The following is a 22,755-nucleotide window of genomic DNA, read 5'->3' as shown; positions in this document are numbered from 1 at the left end:
GAAACTGCTGTGATTAGTGGCATTAGAGCCTGCGCCAAGCATGCCATACTCCTTTTCCAGATATACAATTAAGCTTCTTTCCATCTTTTTTGTTTGTGTATTATATCGTGTTATTTATTTTGCTTTTTTTTTTTTTAGGTAGTCTCAGCTATTTGTGATAACTGCAAGCATCGATTCTCTAAGAAGAAGAACAATGGTGACCTCCTTTAGCCCATTTCCAGAGGGCAATTAGCCTATTCGGGTTTGGCTCTGTTTGGCCAGTTCCTAATTAACTGCTTGTTGGCCACTCAGGATGAACACTACTTGCTAAAGAGCAGCTTGCTGAGGAGGTCGCTAGTTGACAAAGTCTCATTTTAATCCTGCTAAGATGAAGAGGCAAGGAGTAACTTCATACAGAGGCTGAGAGATATACTTAGATCCTCAAAGAAGCTGCTAGAAGCGTTTCTTGTGCAACCACAATAACAGACTGCAAAAGAAAGTAAAAATGTTTACAAGCTATCTACCCAAATCAGCAGAGAACCCCAAAGTTAGCAATGAGTCTAGTACGGTCAGCCTTGCTGGCACTGCACAAGACAGCATGCATTTCCCTGTATAGGTAGCAAAAGACCAGATCTCTGCTGCTCAGCCCCTGTCACATCTTCATTCAAGGCAAAAAGCTGGTAACAGTAGGAGGGAAAAATCAAACCTGAACAGTATTTAAAAGTGAACGCTTTCCTAATCATTTTCCCTTAAATTTTTTTCTTCTAACAGCTTCTTTATTGAACATTTACTTGTACATTTACAAACGTACTGTTTTTGACGGCTTGTAAGAGCTCATGGGGGCAGTCCTCAGGATGGCATTACTGCCTTTATAAGAAAAGAGCAGAATTTCCTTTGCCTGTGTCATTCAGTCATGTGGGATCAAGATGGCCCTCTGCAAGCCAGGAAGAGGGCCATTTCCCGATGTGAGCGTTGGCATCTTGGAAACTAAGAGATACATCTGTTGTTTAAGTCACTTGGTCTATGGTATCTTGTTATGCAGCCAAAGCAAACTAAGACAATATTAATAATAAAGCTTGATTCTGTTCTTAGTTGCTTATTAGGAGTGGCTCTGGGGGAAGGAACTGGATTTCCAGAATGACAAGGAGTCAAACTCTGAAGTCAATTGTTTAAGGCTTTAAGCGTGTGGGGGTAGGCAGCTGGGCAGGCGGGCACAAGGAGCTCCTGGTTTGTCAGAATCTGCCTCTTTGGTGCAATTTGAGAACTGCAGCTGTGAGCTGAATATGATCTTCTTGGATTTTGGACTCTATCTCTCTGAACCTGAAAGAAAAAAAGCTATCGTTCTTATCAGGTGCACGTATACATGCAGCTTGTTTTAAATCTCAACCACACTGATACCTGATGTGCAATCTCCTTAATGCATTTGTCTCAGTCTAGAAATAACCTTTGAACCTGTTCCTATGCAGTGAGATGGCTATAAGGTACAGACAACTTCTCAGGTTACTGTTCGAAGATTATTATCTTCACTGCCTCTGAAACCAACAGAGGACATGGAATTCTAAGTCCCTACCAGTTAGCTCAACTCTACACATCACTTGGACATTAAAATGGAGTCAAGCAGAATTTCAGGGTGACTTTTTAAAAGATACATTTGCTTGAGATTACAGTACACAGATTCCTATCCAGCTTTGGTATTCAGGTATTTCCAATACCGAATGTGGAGTATGTTTTAAGTATCCACAAAGTTCTGAGTCCTGAGGGCTTTGGTGCTAACATTTCAGATGATCTGTTCTTTCTTGATAGACTTCTTGGTTCCCTTCTGAGCCGTGTGCTGTCTTGTGTGTAGATCTATCCTCTGGAGCTCTCTGCACTGTAAAGTCTTCTTTTTGGAGGACTTCCAGATCTGTCGGCTCTGGTTGGTGCCTGACTTGAATTGCCTTGCCTCTCCAAAGAGAAAAAATGATCTCTTGTACCCTAAGGAGGCATGTGCAGGAGTCTGGCACTCACCGCATTGGTGTCAAGCTGTGCTGAGAACTGAGTTTTGGTTTATTACTGGTATCTGAAGTAATTCTGCCTCATTTTCTTTGCCTTGGCATCTTTATGACAGTGGATTGTTCAAGAGGTTCTATGTACTAAGCCTCCCCAAGGATGGATAAGGATTTTATTTCCAGATCATGGCCTCTACAACTTGCTGCAGTCAGATACAATGAAGAGAAGAAGGAAAATGAGAAAATTATCAGAAAAAAAAAAAGACAAGAAAGTTCCTGATATCTGGTGGTAATTCCAAAGATTCCTGGAAAGCCTCTTGTGGGCTCCCTGAATTTTGAGAGTCAAGTTTGCTGAACACTAATAGTTTCTAAATTAAGGTCTTAGAGAACCCTCCTCCAACATTGTGGGATAATTTTGATCCTGTTTGCTGTTTCCTCAGTAAAGCGTTACAAAGCAGGGGTGCGGCAGTCCCAAGGAGATTTCACACAACTTCCAGCTGGAAGTCGATGTCTGAGAACTGGAAACGGTGAGGCAGTTAGTGGAGTCTGTAACAGGATCCACTCTGTAAGCGGTTAGGGACCCAGACCACAGTCTTAACGAACTACGTTTCTGTTTTAAGAAATACCAGTTAATTCATATTGGTTTGAGAGGCTCTAGAAGCTGAAGAGCCTTTAGAAGGGGGAGGAGTCCTAAAAGTAAGGGCTGGAGTGGAGTATCAGGTGGCTTGTGCAGTCTCACTTTCTGGTCCAGCTCAAAACACTTCTATAACTGACCCATCTTTGTGCCACAGATGAAGTAGTGTGATGAACTGAAAGGTGAGAGTAAAGTCCTTAAGATATCCTATTGTATATAATTTCTTTACTTTGTAGGAACTATGGGGATTGGCTCGGGACACAGATCAGAGGCAGAATACTCATGTCAGGTTTTCTACTACATAATTCTCTTATCTGTTCCTTAGCAACCTAAATTTTGAAATGTGGACATTTGCTAAATCTGCCCCTTTGTTCAGGCTTCATGAGAAACTGTACTCTACATTACAGTGCCAGAAAGTATATGGATCTTCCATAGAATCTGTCAAAGACAGAAAAATACAGCTATGTCACACTGGGCAAGTGTCTTCCTAGATTTCATTTTCCTTACTTGATAATTTGGGACACTACAGTGTATGTCTTAGATGCATTATGAAAAGGAGTTAAGAGGAAATAACACACGTAAAACCTCTAGAAAAACATGTGATACACAGGTGATCTGTCAATATTCGCATCACTATGAAGGTGGGGTCAGCTGGGTACGGTGGCAGAAGCATGTAATCCTGACACTTGGGAGGTAAGGGAAGGAGATCAGGAGTTAGAAAAGCCTCAGTAGAGCAGCAAGCTGGAGGCCAGCTGGGCCACATGAGCCCTGCCTCAAAAAGAATTAATTAATATAGGATCAGTGTGTATATATATATGAAAAAAGATCATATTTCTTCTCTAACAAAGTTCTTCTGAGGCATAGATAGTTTAAATTAGCTGTTATAGAAATAATTTGCCTGGTGGTGGTGGCATAGGCCTGTAATCCCAAAACTCAGGAGGCAGAAGCAGGCAGATCTCTGAGTTCAAGGCCCCCCTGGTCTACGGAGTGAGTTCTAGGACAGCCAGAGCTACACAGAGAAACCCTGTCTTGAAAAACAAAAACAAAAAATGTATATAGTCCATCTCCAATAAATACAAAAGTAAATCGTTCTTCCAACTCACCTTTGTTGCGTCACTGATGATTCGGAACCTGGTGCTGTCCTGTTCCGCTGTGACTGAGCCTAACAATGCCCGGTAGGTGGTTTTCTTGGAGAGCTGCTGTTTCTGTCGCCTACAGATACAGAGTATTGTGCTGGTTAGTTTTGTCAACTTGACCTCAACTAGAGTCATTTGGAAAGGGGAAACCTTAAATGAGAAGATGCCTCCATCAGACTGGCCTGTAGGAAAGTCTGTGGGAGCTTTTTCTTGATTAACTTATTTATGTGGGAGGGTCCAGCCCACTGTGGGTGACACCACAGGTGGCATAAGAAAGGTAGCTGAGCAAACCAGGAGGAGCACCCCTCTATGGTCTCTGCTTCAGGTCTTGCCTCCAGGTCCCTGCACTGAGTTCCTGCCCTGACTTCTCTCAGCGATGGGCTGTGATTGGGAGTCTATAAGATGAAATAAGCCCTTTCCTCCCCAGGCTGCTTTTGGTCATGGTCTTTAATCACAGCAATAAAAAGCCAACTAGGACAAGGATACAGATCTATGAGAACTGCTTGTGACTTGTCTGCATCTAATAGACCACATCATCATGTCAATGTCAGTAAAATTCACTATCACAGTAAGTAACTGGCATAGACAGTATTGATATTCTTATAAAGTACCAAGAATACATTACTAGAGCTCTAATAAAATTATCGCTAAAATAATATTAATTTCAACATAACACTGCTCAAGAATGACATCTTGTCTCCTTTATTGAGAAAGTGGGGCAATTTTCTTTCTTTCGTATGTGTATGTGTGTGTACATGTACAGGTGCATGTGACTATATAGGTATATGTGCATGTGAGTGGGGGCCAGAAAACAACCTCAGGTATCATTCCTTAGGGACTGTCCATCTTTTTACTTTTAAGTCAGTGTCTCTTACTGGCATGGGGTTAGGCGAGTAGGCTAGGCTGGCCGTCCAGCAGGGCCTAGAAGCCTGCTTGTCTCTGCCTCCCCAGGGCTGGGATTGCAAGTGCCAAGGACTGGTAGTTTTACAATAGGTTCTAGGCATTAAACTTAGGGCTTCTTGCAAGTACTTTACCTACTAAGCTATTCCCCATCCCAAACTTTTTTATGAACTTAAACTTTCTCCTCCTTTTCATGGAATGGAACTTTAGTAATGATTCAACAGATTCTAATGGAAATTCAGAGTGGGCTAGCGGCTTAACAAGGTGATTGGGCATTTACTACCTCCCTCTAAGGTAACTGTTTTGAGTTAAAAATGGCATCATTTTTTTTTCTTCTAGAATAGAGAATGGCTGAAATAGAAACTTAAAAATATATGAAACAATTTTTTTTTTCTGGGCATGGTGGTATAGCACCGTGTTTAATCCCAGCGCTCAGAAGGCAGAGGCAGGCAGGCCGTTGTTAATCCAATGTCAGTCAGATCTGCATAGTGAAATGATGTCTCAAATAATAAACAAACAAACAATAAAACATAAATTAATCAAATAAACAAAAAATTAATTTTGATGATTTCGGTTCAGAATCGCATAAAAGAAGATATAAGTCAGGCTCTTGAACCAACTAAGCCATGAATCCCAATAAAGTAGATGTTTTAAAAAATGATTTTAAAGACATTTTTTTCTAGGCTAATAACCTCATAGAATATTAAAGTAAGATCCCCACAGAGGGAATTCTATCAATAGTTAACACATTTCAAGTATATTTTCTCTTTGATCCAGTTACCAAATTCCTAGAAATTCTAGTTTTTATTGTTTGTTTGTTTGTCTTTGATGCTTTGTTTTCGTTAGTGCTAAGGATCAGGCCCAGAGCCTTGCACAAGATAAGGAAGTCCCCTATTGCTGAGCCACATCTCCAGCTCCACGCCTAAAATTCTATCTTCCAAATCACTTGCAGTATAGGATATGGTGGTGCTCTCATAGCAAAAGATGAAAAAAGAAACAACAACCCGAGGCTCTAGCGAGTGGATCTAGAACAAAATAAATTATGGTGTATCTACCCAGTGGAATACCATGAGCACAAAAATAGAGGGGACCTCCGTGTACTGAAGTGGAAGTTCTCCAGACTAAAGCATAAAGCAGGGGGAAGGAGACACAGAACACTGCATACAGAAACCTATTTGTAGGTGTAAGGAAAGAGGTGATAGAAGAATATACGTATTTACAAAAAATACTGGAGCAATATATAAGAAACTAATAAATATGCTTACTTGAAGGGACAAGATGATAGAAAAGTAGAGGTGGGAGTAATACTTTCAATATGTATCATTTTATATGATATTCAAACCAGGTAAGTATATTATCTTTGAAAGGACACACATTTTAAAAATGGTTTAGATTTTAAAATAAAATACAGGCTGGGTGGTAGTAGTGCACACCTTTAATCCTAGCACTTGGGAGGCCAGTCTGGTCTACAGAGCAAGTTCCAGGACAGCCAGGGCTACACAGAGAAACCCTGTCTTGAAAAACCAAGACAAAAAAAATACAATTTAAATTATTTAATAGTAGTATGTAAGATGATTCATTAGATTTCCTAAAGACCATCTTCTTAGCCCCTCAGTTCTCAAAAGCACATGGAATTAACTTGGAAATATTGTCAGGAATGTTCTCTGGGTGATAGATTTACTTACCTATAGAAAGCAATCTTGCTACAGTCTCTGAAGATGGTTTTATCCACAGCTTCATCTTCAACACTAAATAAGACATTTTAAGAAATATATTTTACATAAGATCTGTGAGTTCAATATTTGTACCTTCCCTAATTATACTATAAATGTGCAAAATAAACTTTTGGAATTTATTCTGCATCACAAAACTCCACCACTGCTGTAACATAAGACTTCATGGGGCAACCGTATGTATGCTGTAGAACAATACCCTTTTGTAGAACTACCAAATTGAACAACAAAATATCTTCATGGGCTTGGTTTGAAAGCCATGGAAAAAGGGCCCTGTCAACTATGAGGCAGGGAGCTTTTTTTTTTTTTTTTTTTTTGGTTTTTCGAGACAGGGTTTCTCTGTGTAGCTTTGCGCCTTTTCTGGATCTTGTTCTGTAGACCAGGCTGGCCTCGAACTCACAGAGATCCGCCTGGCTCTGCCTCCCGAGTGCTGGGATTAAAGGCATGCGCCACCACTGCCCAGCTGAGGCAGGGAGCTTTTAAAATAACAGCCACAACACTAAAATCTGAAATCTAAATCCAAACCAAACAACCAACCTACTCACCTATTTAAAGAGCAAAGTATTTTCAGAACATATACTTCCTGAGAGTTTAGACCTGAAGAAGACATAGAGTGCCTAAATGTTCTGTTAAAGTCTAACAGGTAACCACAAGATAAAGCTCGAAATCATCTAAGAAAGGTATGTGCCAGCTGCTAGAGGCAGAGTAGGAACACACAGAAGAAAGAAAAAACTTCCCAGAGGAGTCCAGCAATCTAGAGATTAATATTCTTTAAAACCAAGTTTCCAGAAGAATTGCACCTGGAATAAAATGTAAAAAGATGTACATTACTACTTGAATATATATGTATTTCAGTTAGTCTTCCTCTGGTTAAAATAACTATAAACTACCAGGGAGAGGGGGAGGACTGGCTTTGGTAAAGAGGTGTGGCTTCCCGCACCTGTAGTTAGCATGTCCATGATTTTGAAGGAAGCAAAACTATGAAAACAGGCCTGGCCAGATAGAAACACTTAGCCATGTCAAGAAATTGTTTTATCGTGGAAAAAAAAGGAAACCCTGCATTAAACTCGGCTTTTTGGCACTGCTTATTTTAATCAAGTGTGCAAACATTAGGAGACCTTGCAGTCTTCCGTTTCCAGTTTTGAACAATGAGCTGTGGAATGGCACAGGAAGAGATGGAACCACCTAAATGTGGGATGCAGCACGCTTAAGATCCATGTCTTAGAGTTTGGAAGGCAGTCTTTCCACTGTTAAAGTTATCTAACCCTCCTGGAAATACTTTGAGAGGTTAGCTATTAACAATACCCAACTCCCTGCAGAAGCAAGAAAGAACGTTGAAGCAAATACCAAGCATTCAAGGAAGTGTGATCAAAACGTTAAGTGAAGCCTTCAAACTAAAAGGTTGTTGTAGGAGTCAGTTCCTGAGGGAGCAATTGGCCTTTACCTGATTTCCTCTTTCTCAGCTGCTTCCATGGCTTCGCTGTTAACTCTGCCTAGCTCCTAACTCTCAGGCCACAGCCTCTGGAAGTCTTTTTTAAAAAGGTAACAAGCAGACTTCACCACAGTCAGATTTATAGAAAATAGGAGTCCCTTCCAGATGTTTAAGGGGCGGGGGACAAATCCTGACCTTTTCTCCTGGGATTTTCTCAGGCGCAAACCAGAGCGTCTACAGGGATATACTTAATTAATATTTTATCTTGGTTGAGAGTGACCGATGAACCTTGCTTTTATTGGCGGAGGAGGCGGACTTGCACGCAAAGAGCCCTAGAGGTTAAAATCCAGAGCGTGAGAAACAGGAAGCACTAAGACAGTCTTAGTTAGGGTCTGTCTCAGTGGCTGTCACTCTATAATACCGAAAGCTGACCCGATCTCTCCCCACTTTTAGTTTTGAGTAGGGAGTGCCGCCTGGATCATTGCTGGACGCTGATGTCGCCGGTCAACCTGCTGCCGCTGACCTACAGTCTTTCGGAGTTAAAGGGGACTTTGAAGCTCATGAATCGCTTCTACTCCAACCCTACCAAATTCCAGGCTCTGCCTCAACAGCTCCACTGCCGGAGAACTCACTACGGGATGTCAATCAGGCATCCAGCGTGCGCGCTTCTACTGACTTCTGACGGGCGCCTGACCTTGACTTGGAAAGGATGAGGAGCGGGAAGAAGCGGGAGGAGCAGAGACTTGACGGATGCATTGAGTTCCTTTAATGGCAGGAAGGACAGAGGGAAGTAGCGGACCTCAAAAGGTTTGGCTGGTTCACCCCTCCACCCCCTCCCCCCACCCCCTCCCCCCACCCCCGGCGACGCTTGAATTGAGACAGGAAGACGCCTGCGCAGTAGGCACAAAGTTTTTGGAGCGCTCCGATGGTCGGAGGGAAGAGTCGCAGTTTCAAGGACCCGGATAATCCCGCCCACAGAGCAGAGCCGGAAGAGGGTGGGACAAGCCGGAAGAAGGCGGGACTAGCCAGCCGGAAGCAGGCTCAATGCTTTGGGTAGTCGCTTCATGGCTGTGAAGATGGCGGTAGCTGCGTGGCTTCAGGTGTCTCCTGTCATTTTTCTTCTTTTGGGGTCGCAGCCGTTCCCATTGTCGTTTTTTGGTGCAGGACCAGCACCCGTGTTTGCTGCAGATAGATCAAAGTGGCACGTTCCGATGCCGTCGGTGAGTGTTGGAGTCCCTACTGAGCCTGGAGGGGATGAGAGGTGGGGCTACGGTGGCCCAAGGGGTCCAGGATGGTTTCAGGAAAGTCGGTTTCCAAAGTGGGTGGGATACCCAGAGTGTGCAGACGGGGTCTCACCTGCCCGGAGCTGAGAGCTGCGCTGTTTGCTGTAGCTAGGAGGAGTGTGAGAGCCTAGTGGGTTCTCACCCGGAAAGTACAGAACTTTCAGCGCCAAACTTGAGAGAAACTTGATGCACAGGTACGTAGTAGTTTCTCTTTCAGCTAGAATGTCACAAAATCCAGTAACCTAGGCTTGCATGAAAGGGATATGTAAATAGGAATCCTTATTTTTAACTGTAGTGGTTTTATTTTTATTTTTTATTTTTAAAAATATTTCTACGGATGAGATGGCTTGATCTGGTTTAAACTTCGAAATGTTTTTGTGATTAGGGGGACATAGGGATTTTTTTTTTTTTAATGCGTTTTGACATGGGAATGGCCAAAACAGAACAGTTCTAAAATGTAGTGTGGTAAGGACAGTCTTTCCTTTGGATAGTTAACTGATACGTTGACCTAGTCCCCTCTCAGTTTTAAGACCTCGTTTGAGTAAGAGTAGTATTTTGAACCACAAAAACCAAATTTTGGCAAGAACTGCTTTAAAAAACCATTAGCTGTTTTGTTGACTTGCTTTGCTTTTGTCCTGTTCACTCTACATTTATATGGCAAATTCTGCAGCTTTTATTCACTTTAGCAAAGGTTTCTGGGTTTTGAATTATAGTTGTGTATTTGTTACTGGAATGATTAATAGTCCTCTTAAATTTAAAAGTAAAATCTGCTCAAAGGTTATTTGAACGCTATAACTGGTGGTTCTGAGGAATGGTTAGTGAATAAAGAAGAGGAGCCGCACATCTCATGATTGTGAGCATTGGAGCTTGTGCCCTTTTAACCCTACAATGATGCTTTTAGGTTGGGTTGAGATCTGAGGTAGCCTCCCATTTATAGTCCCAGCTTTATGCCTTTGGGGAGGAATTCATGACAACACTGAGGGGCAAGAGCCAGTAGTTTGGATGTGATTGACTTTCACTAAAAGAAATGATGTTGTCCTTTTGATTAAGAAAATTAATTTGAATATTTTATAAATTTAGGTATTCATATTCTGTCTTGAAAAATCAAAATGCCCTGATGCTAATTATCTTTCTTTTATCTTTGCAGGGGAAAAATTATTTTAGTTTTGGAAAGATTCTTTTCAGAAATACTACTATCTTACTGAAATGTGAGTTTTTAAATTTCGTTGTTATTTGAGCTTCTTAAACTTAGCTTATTTTCTACCTTAGTCTGCTTGTGTGTGTGTATGTGTGTGGTGCATGGATGAATATGTGTGTATATGCATATGAAGCCCAGAGGTCAATTACTTGTATTTCCTCAGTTCCTGTCTACCCTATTGTTTTGAGACAAGGTCTCTCCCTTAACTTGTAGCTTGCTGATTGGCTAGATTGGCTGACCAGCAAGCATCAGGAGTCGTCTGTCTCTTTCTCCCCAGCACTGGGATTACAGGCGTGGATGAATTTTTTTTTTTTTCCTGAGACAGGGTTTCTCTGTAGCTTTGGAGCCTATCCTGAAACTCGCTTTGTAGACCAGGCTGGCCTCGAACTCACAGAGATCTGCCTGGCTCTGCCTCCCGAGTGCTGGGATTAAGGGCGTGCGCCACCACTGCCCGGCCATGGATCAAATTTTAATGTGAGTGCTGGGGATCTAAACTCAGGTCCTGATACTTGTGTGGGGAGCAAACATTTTTACCAACAGAGACATCTCCCTAGCCCCTTAATACATTTTTAAGTCTAGAAATTTAATAGGTTGGCACTGTTTAGATACAAACATTTAGTATAACTAAATTTCTATCAGTGAATAATATTCAGAATACTTGTATAAATTTTTATTGTCTTAGTCTCTTGTTTTTCAGTTTATTATGTTATGTATAGATACACTATTATATGTAGCTTATATTACATATTTGTATTATATATTACATACTCAATTGAATTCAATACCCTATTGAATTCATATGTTGACTGTAATGCTACACAGAGTGTGTATATATATATGTTTATGTATGAAAATTATGTCTATATTTAATTATTTTAGTTGTATTTAATTTTATTGGTTGACTGCATCATTTTTAAATCTGTTCAGAGTCAGAAGTATCACTGATTTTACTCTTGTGTACTTGTTAGCTGTTTTCTGGAAACATGGTCTAGGCTTGTCAGACATTGGCTCAGATATTCAGTAGATCCTTTGTTTACCAAGGGAGTGTTTAATGCTTCAAGGAACAGCGAGTTCAGGGATACTACCAGGAAATAGGGATTATGTAAAAGAAAACCAGTTTGTCTAGTGAGATAACCACAGGATCTGGAGCTAAATTGTCCTGTGTATACTAAAACTTCCTTTTAATTTTGAGACTTTTTTATTTTTGGAAGCAAATGATCATGGGTTGCCCTATTTTGGAGATGGGATAATACTTTAGATCATCACTATAGTGTAATCTTTTTTGTTTGTTAAAACAGGGTCTCACTAGGTAGCTCAAGGACAGGCTTAGGCTCAGTTTCTTAACTGAGCTACCATGCCTTGTTTCCTGTCTGTTTTGAACATACCTTTCTCCCTGAAAATACAGTAATGTCATAGTTGAGTTATTTTATTCTTTTGTTTAATAAGTGGTTATAAAATAACTACTGTGTGCTGAGAACTCTTAGATACTAGAAAAGTTGAAAAATTCTCTTCTCTCATTGAGCTTACACTGTGGCGGGAGTGAAAGGAGAAGGTCAGATTTCTGTGACAAATACACTCGTGATGGTTAGTTTTAATTGTCAACTTAGCACAACTCAGAATTACTTGGGAAAAGAATCTCAATGAGGGGTTATCTAGATCAGGTTGGTCAGTGGCCATGTCTGTGGGGGCTTGTCTAATTGTGTTAATTGATATGGGGCATTCCAACATAAATGTAGGCAGGACCATTCCCTAGGTTTGGGTCCTGAACTGTGGAGGAATAGAGGAATCTGAGTTGAGCAGCATGAATGCGTGCGTTGATTCCTCCTTGCCTTTGAGTGTGGATTTGATGTGAGTGGCTGCCTCAAGTCCCCGACACCTAGACTTCGTTCCAGTGATGGATCATAACCCGGGCTTTTGTATTAAAATAAACCCTTCCTCCTCTGAGTTGGTTTTTGTCACAGAGTTTTATCCAGCCAAAGAAACAAAGCGAGGACAACACTACATCCATGAAAATATCTCCTAATGTCTTAAAGTTGATTTGAACCAATTTACCCTCTTGTTTTGTGAGGTTGGTTTACTGGCTGTTTACTCATAGCTGTGGAAGGATCTAGTTGCTTAGCATAGTTTGGTGGTTTGGCTGTACTCCTGTTATGTACAATCTTCTAGTTTGTTTTTGACCTGATGGTATTTTACCAAGTTTAACTATCTCCACATTAAAAATGTCTACATTTTGTTGTTTTGTGGAAGATCTGAGGTTCCTTAAATTTTGTTCTTATTTTTTGTTATTCCTATAGTTTCTCGTATTTACTGTCTTTGATTTTATGGTGTGTGACTTCCATAGCACAGGTGGGACCATGTTCTTTGTCTCAGGGCTTGTCATTTAGAGTTCTAAACATTGTCTTACCTGTCCTTTAACACTTAACTTACTTTTATATTTGCAACAAAATTCCCAGCAAATCTTTTCTTTAGGACCTAAAATTTACACTTATTTATTCACTTACTTTCTGTATGGGAATGCAGGCATTCCGTGGTGTATGTGTGGAAATCAGGGCAATTTGCTCGAGTCAGTTGTCTCCTTCCACCATATGGGTCCTGGGGATAGAACTCAGCTCTTTAGACATACTCCCTAACCCATCTTGCTGGCCCTGTGTTCTGACTTTAAACTAATATACCCTATCTACTTTGTGTCCTCCTGTTAGTAGTCAACTGTTAATCTTTCCATCTTTCCTATAAATTCTCCGCTGGTCAGATTTTTGCATATCCTAATAGAGCTCTGCAGAAACGTGTTAGTCATTTAAAAATTAGTGTAGGGGCTAGAGAGACACACTGACTGCTCTTCCAGAGGACCCCGGGTTGATTCCAGCACTCACATACCCGTTCATAGTCATTTATACTCCAGTTCCAGGGACCTGGCGCCCTCTTCTGGCATTCCTGGGCACCAGGGTCATAGTGGTAGACAGACGAAACAGGCAAAACAAACACATATAAAATTTTTAAAAAAAAATTTTTTTTTTTTTTTGGTTTTTCGAGACAGAGTTTCTCTGTGTAGTTTTGTGCCTTTCCTGGAACTCACTTTGTAGACCAGGTTGGCCTCGAACTCACAGAGATCCGCCTGCCTCTGCCTCCCGAGTGCTGGGATTAAAGGCGTGCGCCTCCACCGCCTGGCTCAAAATTAAAAAAAATTTTTAAGGGTTGGTTAAGAAAACAGTTTAAAACAAAGCTAAGAATGTTTTAATTCTGTTGCTTATTATTTTTATTATCTTAAAATTTTAATTAATTAATTAATGTTTGCTTTTTGAGACAGGGTCTCTCTATGTAGCCTTGGCTGGCCTGGAGCTCACCATGTAGACCAGGCTGGCCTAGAACTCATAGAGAGATCTGCTTGCCTCTGCCTCCTCCTAAGTGTTAGTATTCAAGGTATAGGTTATAACCTCCTGATTGCATCTTTTGTTGTGAATTAAAGTAGATTCCTGGGGCTGGAGAGATGGGTCAGTGGTTAAGAGCACTTGTTCTTACAGAAGACCCAGGTTCAATTCCTAGTACCCCACATGGTGGTTCACAACTGTTCATAATTCTAGGTCCAGGATGCAAATGATACACAGGCATACATGTGAGTAAAACATGCACATAAAGTGAATAAATCTAAGAAAAAAGAGTAGATTTCTAAATGCAGTCATACTTATCATTCTTATTCTTGCAAAACATAAGGCATCTTCCGTATTTTTTTCTTCCACAGCTGGAATCAAAGAGGAAGTTTTAATTAGATGTTTCTTTTGTTGTGAAACAAAATAAATTCTTTTTTTTTTGAGCTGAGGACTGAACTCAGGGCCTTGCGCTTGCTAGGCAAGTACTCTACCACTGAGCCAAATCCCCAACCCCCAAAATAAATTCTTAAATGCAGTCATACTTGTTTTTTATTTTATAGGTTTGTTTGTCCTTTTTTTTTTTTTTTTTTTGAGACAGTCTCATGTAGCTGAAGTTGGCTCTGAGTTCCTGATCCTCCTGCTTCCACCTGCCAAGTGCTAGAATTACAGGCAAGCAAAGCCGCATCCACTGCCATCATGTTTATTTTGGGCATGTTTGCACAGAGGAGTCTCTAGTATCTTGTCTCACCTCCCAGGACAGTTGGATTTACCTTCTTAAATCTTCACACTGATGCTTTGGTTCTTTAGAACATTGTGTTCCAAACTATGTAGGGTTTTATGTGTGTATGTAATATGGTATGTATGTATGTATGTATGTACGTGTATATATACATATATATGTATGTATGTATGTATGTATGTATGTATGTTCAGGTATTTGCATAGGTTGAGCCTGCACATTTCAGAGGATATTGAGTGTCGTGCTATATCTGTCAGTCTCCACTTCATTTCTTTGAGATAGGGTCTCTCACTGAACCTGGAACTAGGCTGGTGGCATCAAGTTTAGACAGGGCATCAGATCAGGTCCTTGGGAACTGGAGTGACAGACGGCCATGTGCTGCCTACCATGTGGTAGGTAGAAACTGAACCTCAGTTCTCTGGAAGAACAGCCAGTTCTCTTAACTGCTGAGCCATTTCTCCAGCCCCCTTTATGCATTCTTGCTGACTTTCCAAGTCCAAGCCATGAATATCTCTCAGTGGATCTGTTTAAAATACCATTTAACAATCATGAGTATTCTGCTGTCCCTGATACCATTATTCTGTATTTCTCCAGTAAGGTTGTGGCCTTTTAAAAGATCGTTGACCATTTGTTTTTCCCCATTTCCCTCTTAATCTAACACTCTACTGTTAAACCTTTGTATATGTGTGTTCTTCTTTGTAAATACTTGAATAATAGAAGTCTAGTTTTAGGTTAGGATTGCCTTATCATGCCCAGGTTTTTCTCAATATAGATCTAGAGGTTTGGGACACAGAAATAGACCTTCATTTCCAAAAGGGTTAAAGGAAGAAAACCTGCTTAGCTACAGTACCACTTCCGAAAGAGCAGTGATATTATCTTAAGGCTACCTGGGCATCTGGGCATGCTAGCTCACCCCTGTAATCTCAACACTTGGGAGCCTGAGACGGAGAGACAGCAGTGAATTTGAGGCCAGCTTGGGCTGCACAATGAGATCCTGCTTCAGAATAAACACCAAGAAAGAAAGAACCGTTATTTTTGCTTGTATGACTTGATTTCCTTATGTTTAAAGAAGGAATATTGAGTATCTCAGTTTAGGGTGGAAAATAAATAGGCTATTAGTAGAAAATGCTGGAAGAATGCTTCATTTGTAATTCTCTTGTGTTTACAAGTATTTCTTCTTCCATAGTTGATGGAGAGCCTTGTGATCTGTCTTTGAATATAACCTGGTTTCTGAAAAGTGCTGATTGCTACAATGAAATCTACAACTTCAAGGTAAAGAATATGAAAATACATACGTTTCTTGGGACTTAATGGTCATCTGGCCCCAACCTCTTAACTTTACAGAAGAAAGAGTAGTGTGTAGTTATGGAGCAGCAGAGCTGAGCTATAGCCCATTCGGCCCAGTATGCAGACCTGTGTCAGCAGTTCTCAGGCTTCTTGTCTCAGTTCATATCTTTAAAAAAATTGTAGCCAGCACTTGGAGGCAGAGGCAGGAGGATATCCGGATTTACAGCCAGCCTGGTCTACACAATGAGTTCCAGGACAGCCAGAGCTACACAGAGAAACCCTGTCTTGAAAAACAAAAACAGAAAATTATGGACTCAAAAAGCCTTTGTTTTTAAAACTTTTTAAACATTTGTGTTTATTGAGGTATATTTACCACATAAGCCATTGCATGAGTGTGAATGTCAGAAAACAGCTTGAGGGAGGGAGTTTTCTCCTTCCACTGTGTGGGTTCTGGGGATTGAACACAGGGCGCCAAGCTTGGCAGCAGATGCCTTTATTTGCTGAACAAATTTTCTGGTCCTCCACAAGGCTTTTGTTTGTGGTTTCCTCTTTTGAAAATTAAAACAAGGGCTGGAGAGATGGCTCAGCGATTAAGAGCACTGGCTGCTCCTCTAGAGGACCTGAGTTCAATTCCCAGTACCCACATGCCAACTCACAACTTCCCATAGCTTCAGTTCCAGGGGATCTGAGTCCCTCTCCTGGTCTCCACAGGCATACGCTTGGTGCACAGACATACATGCAGCAAAAACACCCATACACATAAAATAATAAAATAGCTTTTAAAAATAAGGTAAAACAAAATATTGAGATATTTATTATTTTAAAGTAGCAATAATAAACTTATTAAGATCTTGTCTAAAAAAAAAGTCACAGAAGAGCAGCATTGTTTTGTGGTCTTGTTAGATGTCTTTAATTAAAATCTGGCATGACAGAAGACAGCTAGGTTTTTTACTTAGTCCTGTGATAAATTGCTTGAAACATATGTTGAGAGAAATCTTACTTCATAAAGATATATGGTTAGAAAATGGTATTTTAATGACCTTTTCATGTAATCAGGATGTCCTTTGTTTTTATACCACAACTTTTTATGTGGTGTTAAAGGTTAATTGTAATACAGAATTGAAATCATATTAATGAACTTTTTACATTATATAATATAAATATATGTTTATTGTACTTTTAAAGATTTTATTTATTTTTATTTTATGTGTATGGGTGTTTTGCCCTTATATATACATAGTCTACCACATGCCTGCAGTACCTTTGGAGGCCAGAAGAGGGCATCAGCTTCTCTGGAACTGGAGTTTCAGACATCTGTGAGCTTGCGTGTGGGTGTTGGGCATTGAATCTGGGTCCTCCAGAAGAGCAGCTAATTCTCTTGACTGCTAAGTTCTGCTTGATTTTATGTATGCTGGGGATATAACCCAGGGCTTCATTCATGCTAGGCAAACCCTGCCAACTAAGCTACATCCCTGGCTTCTGTATTGAAGTTTTATAGGCGCATTTGACAGTGTTGGTGATTGCTTTCATTATATAACATTGAGGTGTTAAGAGCATATATTGCTCTGGCAGAGGACTAGAGTTTTGTTTTCAACACCCAGTTGTACTGCTCAAAACCGCCCTAACTCTAGCTCCAGGGGATCTAAAACCCTGGCTTCCATGGGCACTCCCTGATCTACACATGATTATAAATATCTCACAACACACACACACACACACACACACACACACACACACACACACACAGCTTGTCTTCATAAGACATAAAAATAGTTATTTTGAATTGCTACAGGATAAAAGTGTAGAGATGGGCTGGAGAGATGGCTCAGTAGTTAAGAATAAGGTAGTGCAAATTCTAATTGTTCTTAATAATAAAAACCTGGAGTCAGATATTGGGGTAAATGCTGAAACATCAGAGAAGTAAAGGAGCAAACCACTAGAGAGACTTCTTACCTCTGCCAAATCCTCAGACCAAAGGGACTGAGCTCCTGTCTCCTCCCACCTAATATTCCTCTCTTTGCCTAGCCATATCACTTCCTGTCTCCACCTCCCTAGTGCTGGGATTAAAGGCGTGAGCCTCCACCGCCTGGCTTTGTTTCTCTTCTCTTTTAGACTGAATCAATCTCATGTAGTCCAGGGTGGCCTTGAACTCCTGATCTTCCTGCTTCCTTTCCCCAGTGCTGGGATTTAAAGGTGTGTGCCACCCCTGCCTGGCCTCTGTGGTTAACTAGTGGCTAGTTCCGCACTCTGATCTCCAGGCAAACTTTGTTAGAGCACAAGGAAAATATCACCACATTTCCCCTTTATGTCTACAATAAAAAAGAGATTATAACTAATATAAGAAAAATTATATACAATAAGTACAATAACTATATATAATATATACAGGCAATAAATATATCAACAATGTCTAGTCCATAAACATTTGACAAATTCAGAGAAAATATTCCATTATCTATCCTATTTTGGTGAGTCCAAAAGATTGTACCTAATTCACTTTCTATTCTAACTTGCATTACCAAAACTGTCTTTATGTCTTTCAACCTTATATACTTTACATTCCTTTAGTGAATTTCTTTTCTGAATCTGGTAACAAGGAAAACTATAACTTTAACTATGAAGTCTTCAACTCCATCAGAGACCCTAGAAGGAAATTGTGGGGACCCACAGAGGCTTCCTACTGAGAACTTACTCAGGTTCAGAGAATCTGGGCTTGCTTTACCCAGCAGGGCTGCATAATGGATGATTTGACCACGGGTGTGGTTACCAGGTGTTTGAAGGGTCTACACTTGGCTATACAGTGTGCTTTGATCTTGCAAGGGGGAGGTCTTTTGCATCTCTCCTTGGCATTGTTATAAAAAGCCCTTTTGAATAAACAAAGTGGCTGTTGGGTATTGACTCAGGCTCTCCCGAAGCTATCCTGTGTTTCTGTCTTTCTTCTCTTCATCTTGGTCTCTCTATCTGATAGTTTCTCATTCCTCTCTCCTCCACTTAAGAACCCTTTGAAAGGTGGGAACAGTAAGAGCTGGACTCCCACAGACTCCCACAGGAAATATTACTTGAGTAAGCAGGAAGTGCAAGCAAGTGACTTCCAAAAATTGTGAGAAATGACAGAAACGGCTGCCTGGACAGTCACCCAAGGTTCCTCTGCAACGTTGGGGCATCCATCTTCTGCCTACAGGCCTAGGATATCTCACAGACTTATCTGTGAAGCAGGATATTCTGAAGGGCTGTCCTGGCAAAGTTCAGCAATCTTTTTCTTTGTGTCCTGTTTGTCCCATTTGGACAGCATACTGTCTTACATACAGGAAGCATACACTTTCTTGCCCAGTGGCTGACTTTTGCCGCAAAGAAAGTAAACTCCATGTGGAGTTTCTTTGATGCCCATCATCTTCTCTGAAGTAGGTTGGTGCTGACAGGAGCTGACATGTCTCATTGTCATTAAAGAAAAAAAAAAAGAAAAGAACCTATGTTATTAAAACATCTTAAATGCCGTATTCTGTAGATCTCTGAAGTTTTTGAAGACCCCCTGTCTACCTAAAACGTATCTCTGTTTGACCTTGAAAACATTCCTAACATGACTACAAGTTTAATTGTAATAAATTACTAACTACTAACCTGCATTTCTTTATTATTCTAAATAGTTTGTAATAATAACTTTCAAGGATTAGAAATTTGCATTACGGGCTGGAGAGATGGCTCAGCGGTTAAGAGCACTGGCTGCTCTTCCAGAGGTCCTGAGTTCAATTCCCAGCAACTACATGGTGGCTCACAACCATCCATAATGAGATCTGGTGCCCTCTTCTGGCCTGCAAGCATATATGTAGGCAGAACACTACATACATAATAAATAAATAAATAAATCTTTTAAAAAAAACAAAACAAAACAAAAACAAAAACAAAAAAAAAACAAAAAAAAAAAAGGCCGGGCGGTGGTGGCGCACGCCTTTAATCCCAGCACTCGGGAGGCAGAGCCAGGCGGATCTCTGTGAGTTTGAGGCCAACCTGGGCTACCAAGTGAGTTCCAGGAAAGGCGCAAAGCTACACAGAGAAACCCTGTCTCGAAAAACCAAAAAAAAAAAAAAAAGAAATTTGCATTACATTGTTTAATGACTTGCATAGGTACACTATCTTGAATAAGATTAGAAATGTATGTACAGTATATTGTACAAAAATATGTACAGTATTATTGTACAAAAATAATCTTAAATTTGTATCAATATACAAAGATCCATATTGATGTAAAATATTTAAGACTATTAGTTGCTTTTTTTGGTTTAAAAGTAGATTAAATAATCTACCCTTATCCTATCATATTTATATCCCCCTTTTTTCTTTTCAGTTTTCAAAAACTGTGAATCTAATCTCCTTTGTTCAACTTTTTCGTGACCATTACCAATAACAACTTGTAACAAACCACTCTAAACAATAACAAATATCCATAACCCATTCAAAGACCAAAAACCACCCACCCCACCTCTTGCGAATGAGATATTTATGCCTTAAGAAGTGTTAAAGACTCAAAATAAAACCAAAGGATTATGAGATTAGTGGCAGTAAAATAGTCCCTAAATTTTTGTTTTTCTCATGGCCCATATCAGAATATAGTATATACTGCTCTTACAGAGGCTCTGAGTTCAGTTTCCAGCACCCACCCAACTCACAGCCAAGCTGCCTGTGATTCCAGCTTCAGAGGATCCACGGCTTCTGGGGGTATCATGTGTACATAACCATATACAGACACACATATGTATACATGATTGTTTTTAAAGTATGGAGATGATAAGCAGATGGTTACAGATTTGAAATATTGAAGCCTTTCTGATGAATGTGGTTTGGGTATGAGAGAAAAATCACAGAACTGATACATGATATTTTTGTGTGTGTGTGACTATCAGAAATGGGCTATGATTGGCAACAACAGTTTTACATCCTAAGCTTATGAGCATAAATGATCTTTTTGTAGATTTTGTTAATTTGGTCAAGTAACCATGTGATTAAAAACCCCTTTGTACCTGAAAATTTACTAGTCTTCTCAGAACTGTTAGAAAATTACCTTTTGGGAGCCAAAGACTATGATTTTGTGCATTATTTTAAAGATTTATTTGTTTATTTATTTGTGTGTGTGTGTGCTTACACATGTTTGTGCCACCGAGTGCATGTATACCAGGAGAGAGTGCTGTGTCTTCTGCAGCTAGAGTCACAGGCTGCTGTGAGCCACTTGATATGTGTTCTGGGAACCGGACGTGGGTTCTCGGGAACAACAGCAAATGCTCCTGCTCCAGAATTCTGTACTTCATAGTTTAATTGTAGATCCTTCTTTTAAAATACTGTGTGTCAGAGGACAGCCTGTGGGAGTCCGTTCTCTACCTCCACCACAGCATGGGTTCTGGGGATTGAACTGGGGTCATCATATTTAGTGCAAAAAAAATCTTAACTGCTGAGCCATCTAACTAGTCTTGATTTTACCATTAATATCGGATTTTGTTGGTACTTGTCAAGTCCTTTAGTCAGCAAGGACACGGCACTGACCCTCTCCAAGGCGTGATTTTTAAAAAATTTTTTTGGATTTATTTAGTTTACTATTTTATGTATATGAATGTTTTGCCTACATTTATGTGTGTACACTATGTGCGTGCCTGGTGTCTGGGGAGGTCAGAAGAGGGTGTGAGAGGCTCTGGAACTGGAGTTACAGATGATTGTGTTCTTCATGTGGGTGCTGGGAACTGACCCTGGCTCTTCTGCAAGAGCAACAAGTAATCTTAACTGCTGAGCCAGCTCTCCAGTCCCTCAGCCATGATACTTTCTTTACATCTTGACAAGGGGCATACGTTTTTCTGTGATAGGAAGCTGGACACCATCTGTTCTTTTAATCCCCCCCGCTCCCCCGGAGCTGAGGACCGAACCCAGGGCCTTGCACTTGCTAGGCAAGCACTCTACCACTGAGCTAAATCCCCAACCCCATCTGTTCTTTTATAAAATGAGGCAAATATGAGGGAAATTGCATTTTCTAATTATCTTGACCTGAATTTGTTTCTTGCCCTTCACTGAAGCCAGATTTTTGTAGTGAGGTCCTAATTTTAGATTCTTGAATACTTTTATATAGTCTTTTAAAAAGTGTGTGCATGCGTGTGTGCATTCCTGTGTGTGTGTGTGTGTGTGTGTGTGTGTGTGTGTGTGTGTGTGTATGTGTCCGAGTCCCAGCACACTGTGGAGGAGGTTAGAGGGAAACCTTAAGGAGTTGGCTGTCCTTCCATCGTGGGTTCTAGGAATTGAGCTCAGGTTGTCACAGGTTGCCCACTAAGCCATCTTGCCAGCCATCATATAATCTTGAGAGAGAGAGAGGAGAGAGGGAGAGAGGGAGAGAGGGAGAGAGGGAGAGAGAGAGAGAGAGAGAGAGAGAGAGAGAGAGAGAGAGAGAATATGAATGTGTGCTTGTGTGCCTGTGCATGTCCAGGCACATATGTGTGCAGAAGACAACCTCGGGTGTTATTCAGATGCCCTCTACTTTGTGGTTTTGAAACAAGGTCTGCCATTGGCCTGGATCTCATCAAGCAGGCTAGGCTGGCTGGCCAGCCAGTGAGCCCCAGGACCCTGCCTACCTCCACATCTCATACCCTAGGATCACAAAGACTCCCCTCCATGCCCAGCTTATTTTAGATAGGTTCTGAAGCTCAACCTCAAGTTTTTGTGCTTTCCACACAAGTACTTCAGCACCTGAGCCATGTCCCCAGGCTCTCCTGTTGGTTTTTAAAGTGGCAGTTATATTTGTACTACAGTTTGATGCTTTGTTGTCCTCCAAATAACCTGATGTGCAACAGGTGAGCTAAAACTTTGTGTCTTCTCTGTTTTTCTAGGCAGAAGAAGTAGAGAAATATTTGGAAAATCTCAAGGAGAAAAAAGGCTTGTCTGGAAGATATCAAACGTCATCAAAACTTTTTCAGAACTGTAGTGAACTCTATAAAGCACAGGTAACCTCTGACAGTGGTTGGGAGGAAACAGAAGAGGTGAAAAAACAAAACAAAACAAACCATAATGTGTGAATTTCTCCTATGTCCATTGTTTATATGCTAGTTCTTTC

At 40.6% G+C, this 22,755-nt stretch overlaps 2 protein-coding genes across 7 annotated transcripts in view; one reads left to right on the top strand and one right to left on the bottom strand.

Moving 5' to 3' along the window:
• Ganc (glucosidase alpha, neutral C) overlaps positions 1–8,619 on the bottom strand; it is a 54,518-nt gene extending 45,899 nt beyond the window's left edge. For both annotated transcript variants that reach the window (XM_059261197.1, XM_059261196.1), the window contains exons 1-3: positions 7,815–8,619; positions 6,323–6,385; positions 3,705–3,813 (exon numbers count right to left, since the gene is read on the bottom strand). In XM_059261197.1, coding sequence (XP_059117180.1) covers positions 3,705–3,813; positions 6,323–6,385; positions 7,815–7,843 — 201 coding nt within the window. In that variant the 5' untranslated portion in view covers positions 7,844–8,619. The remainder of the gene's footprint in view (positions 1–3,704; positions 3,814–6,322; positions 6,386–7,814) is intronic.
• Positions 8,620–8,724: 105 nt separating this feature from the next.
• Positions 8,725–22,755, top strand: part of Tmem87a (transmembrane protein 87A) — a 56,604-nt gene continuing 42,573 nt past the window's right edge. Inside the window, exons 1-4 of one of the 5 annotated variants that reach the window (XM_059261194.1) lie at positions 8,725–9,022; positions 10,233–10,293; positions 15,574–15,659; positions 22,532–22,645. In XM_059261194.1, coding sequence (XP_059117177.1) covers positions 8,867–9,022; positions 10,233–10,293; positions 15,574–15,659; positions 22,532–22,645 — 417 coding nt within the window. In that variant the 5' untranslated portion in view covers positions 8,725–8,866. The remainder of the gene's footprint in view (positions 9,023–10,232; positions 10,294–15,573; positions 15,660–22,531; positions 22,646–22,755) is intronic. The other 4 variants (XM_059261193.1, XM_059261195.1, XM_059261191.1 and 1 more) reach the window with 4 other exon arrangements.

Source organism: Peromyscus eremicus, chromosome 4 (genome assembly GCF_949786415.1).
Source record: "Peromyscus eremicus chromosome 4, PerEre_H2_v1, whole genome shotgun sequence".
NCBI lineage: Eukaryota > Metazoa > Chordata > Mammalia > Rodentia > Cricetidae > Peromyscus > Peromyscus eremicus.
Note: the sequence above shows the minus strand (reverse complement) of the source record. Positions and strands in the feature narration are given on the sequence as shown.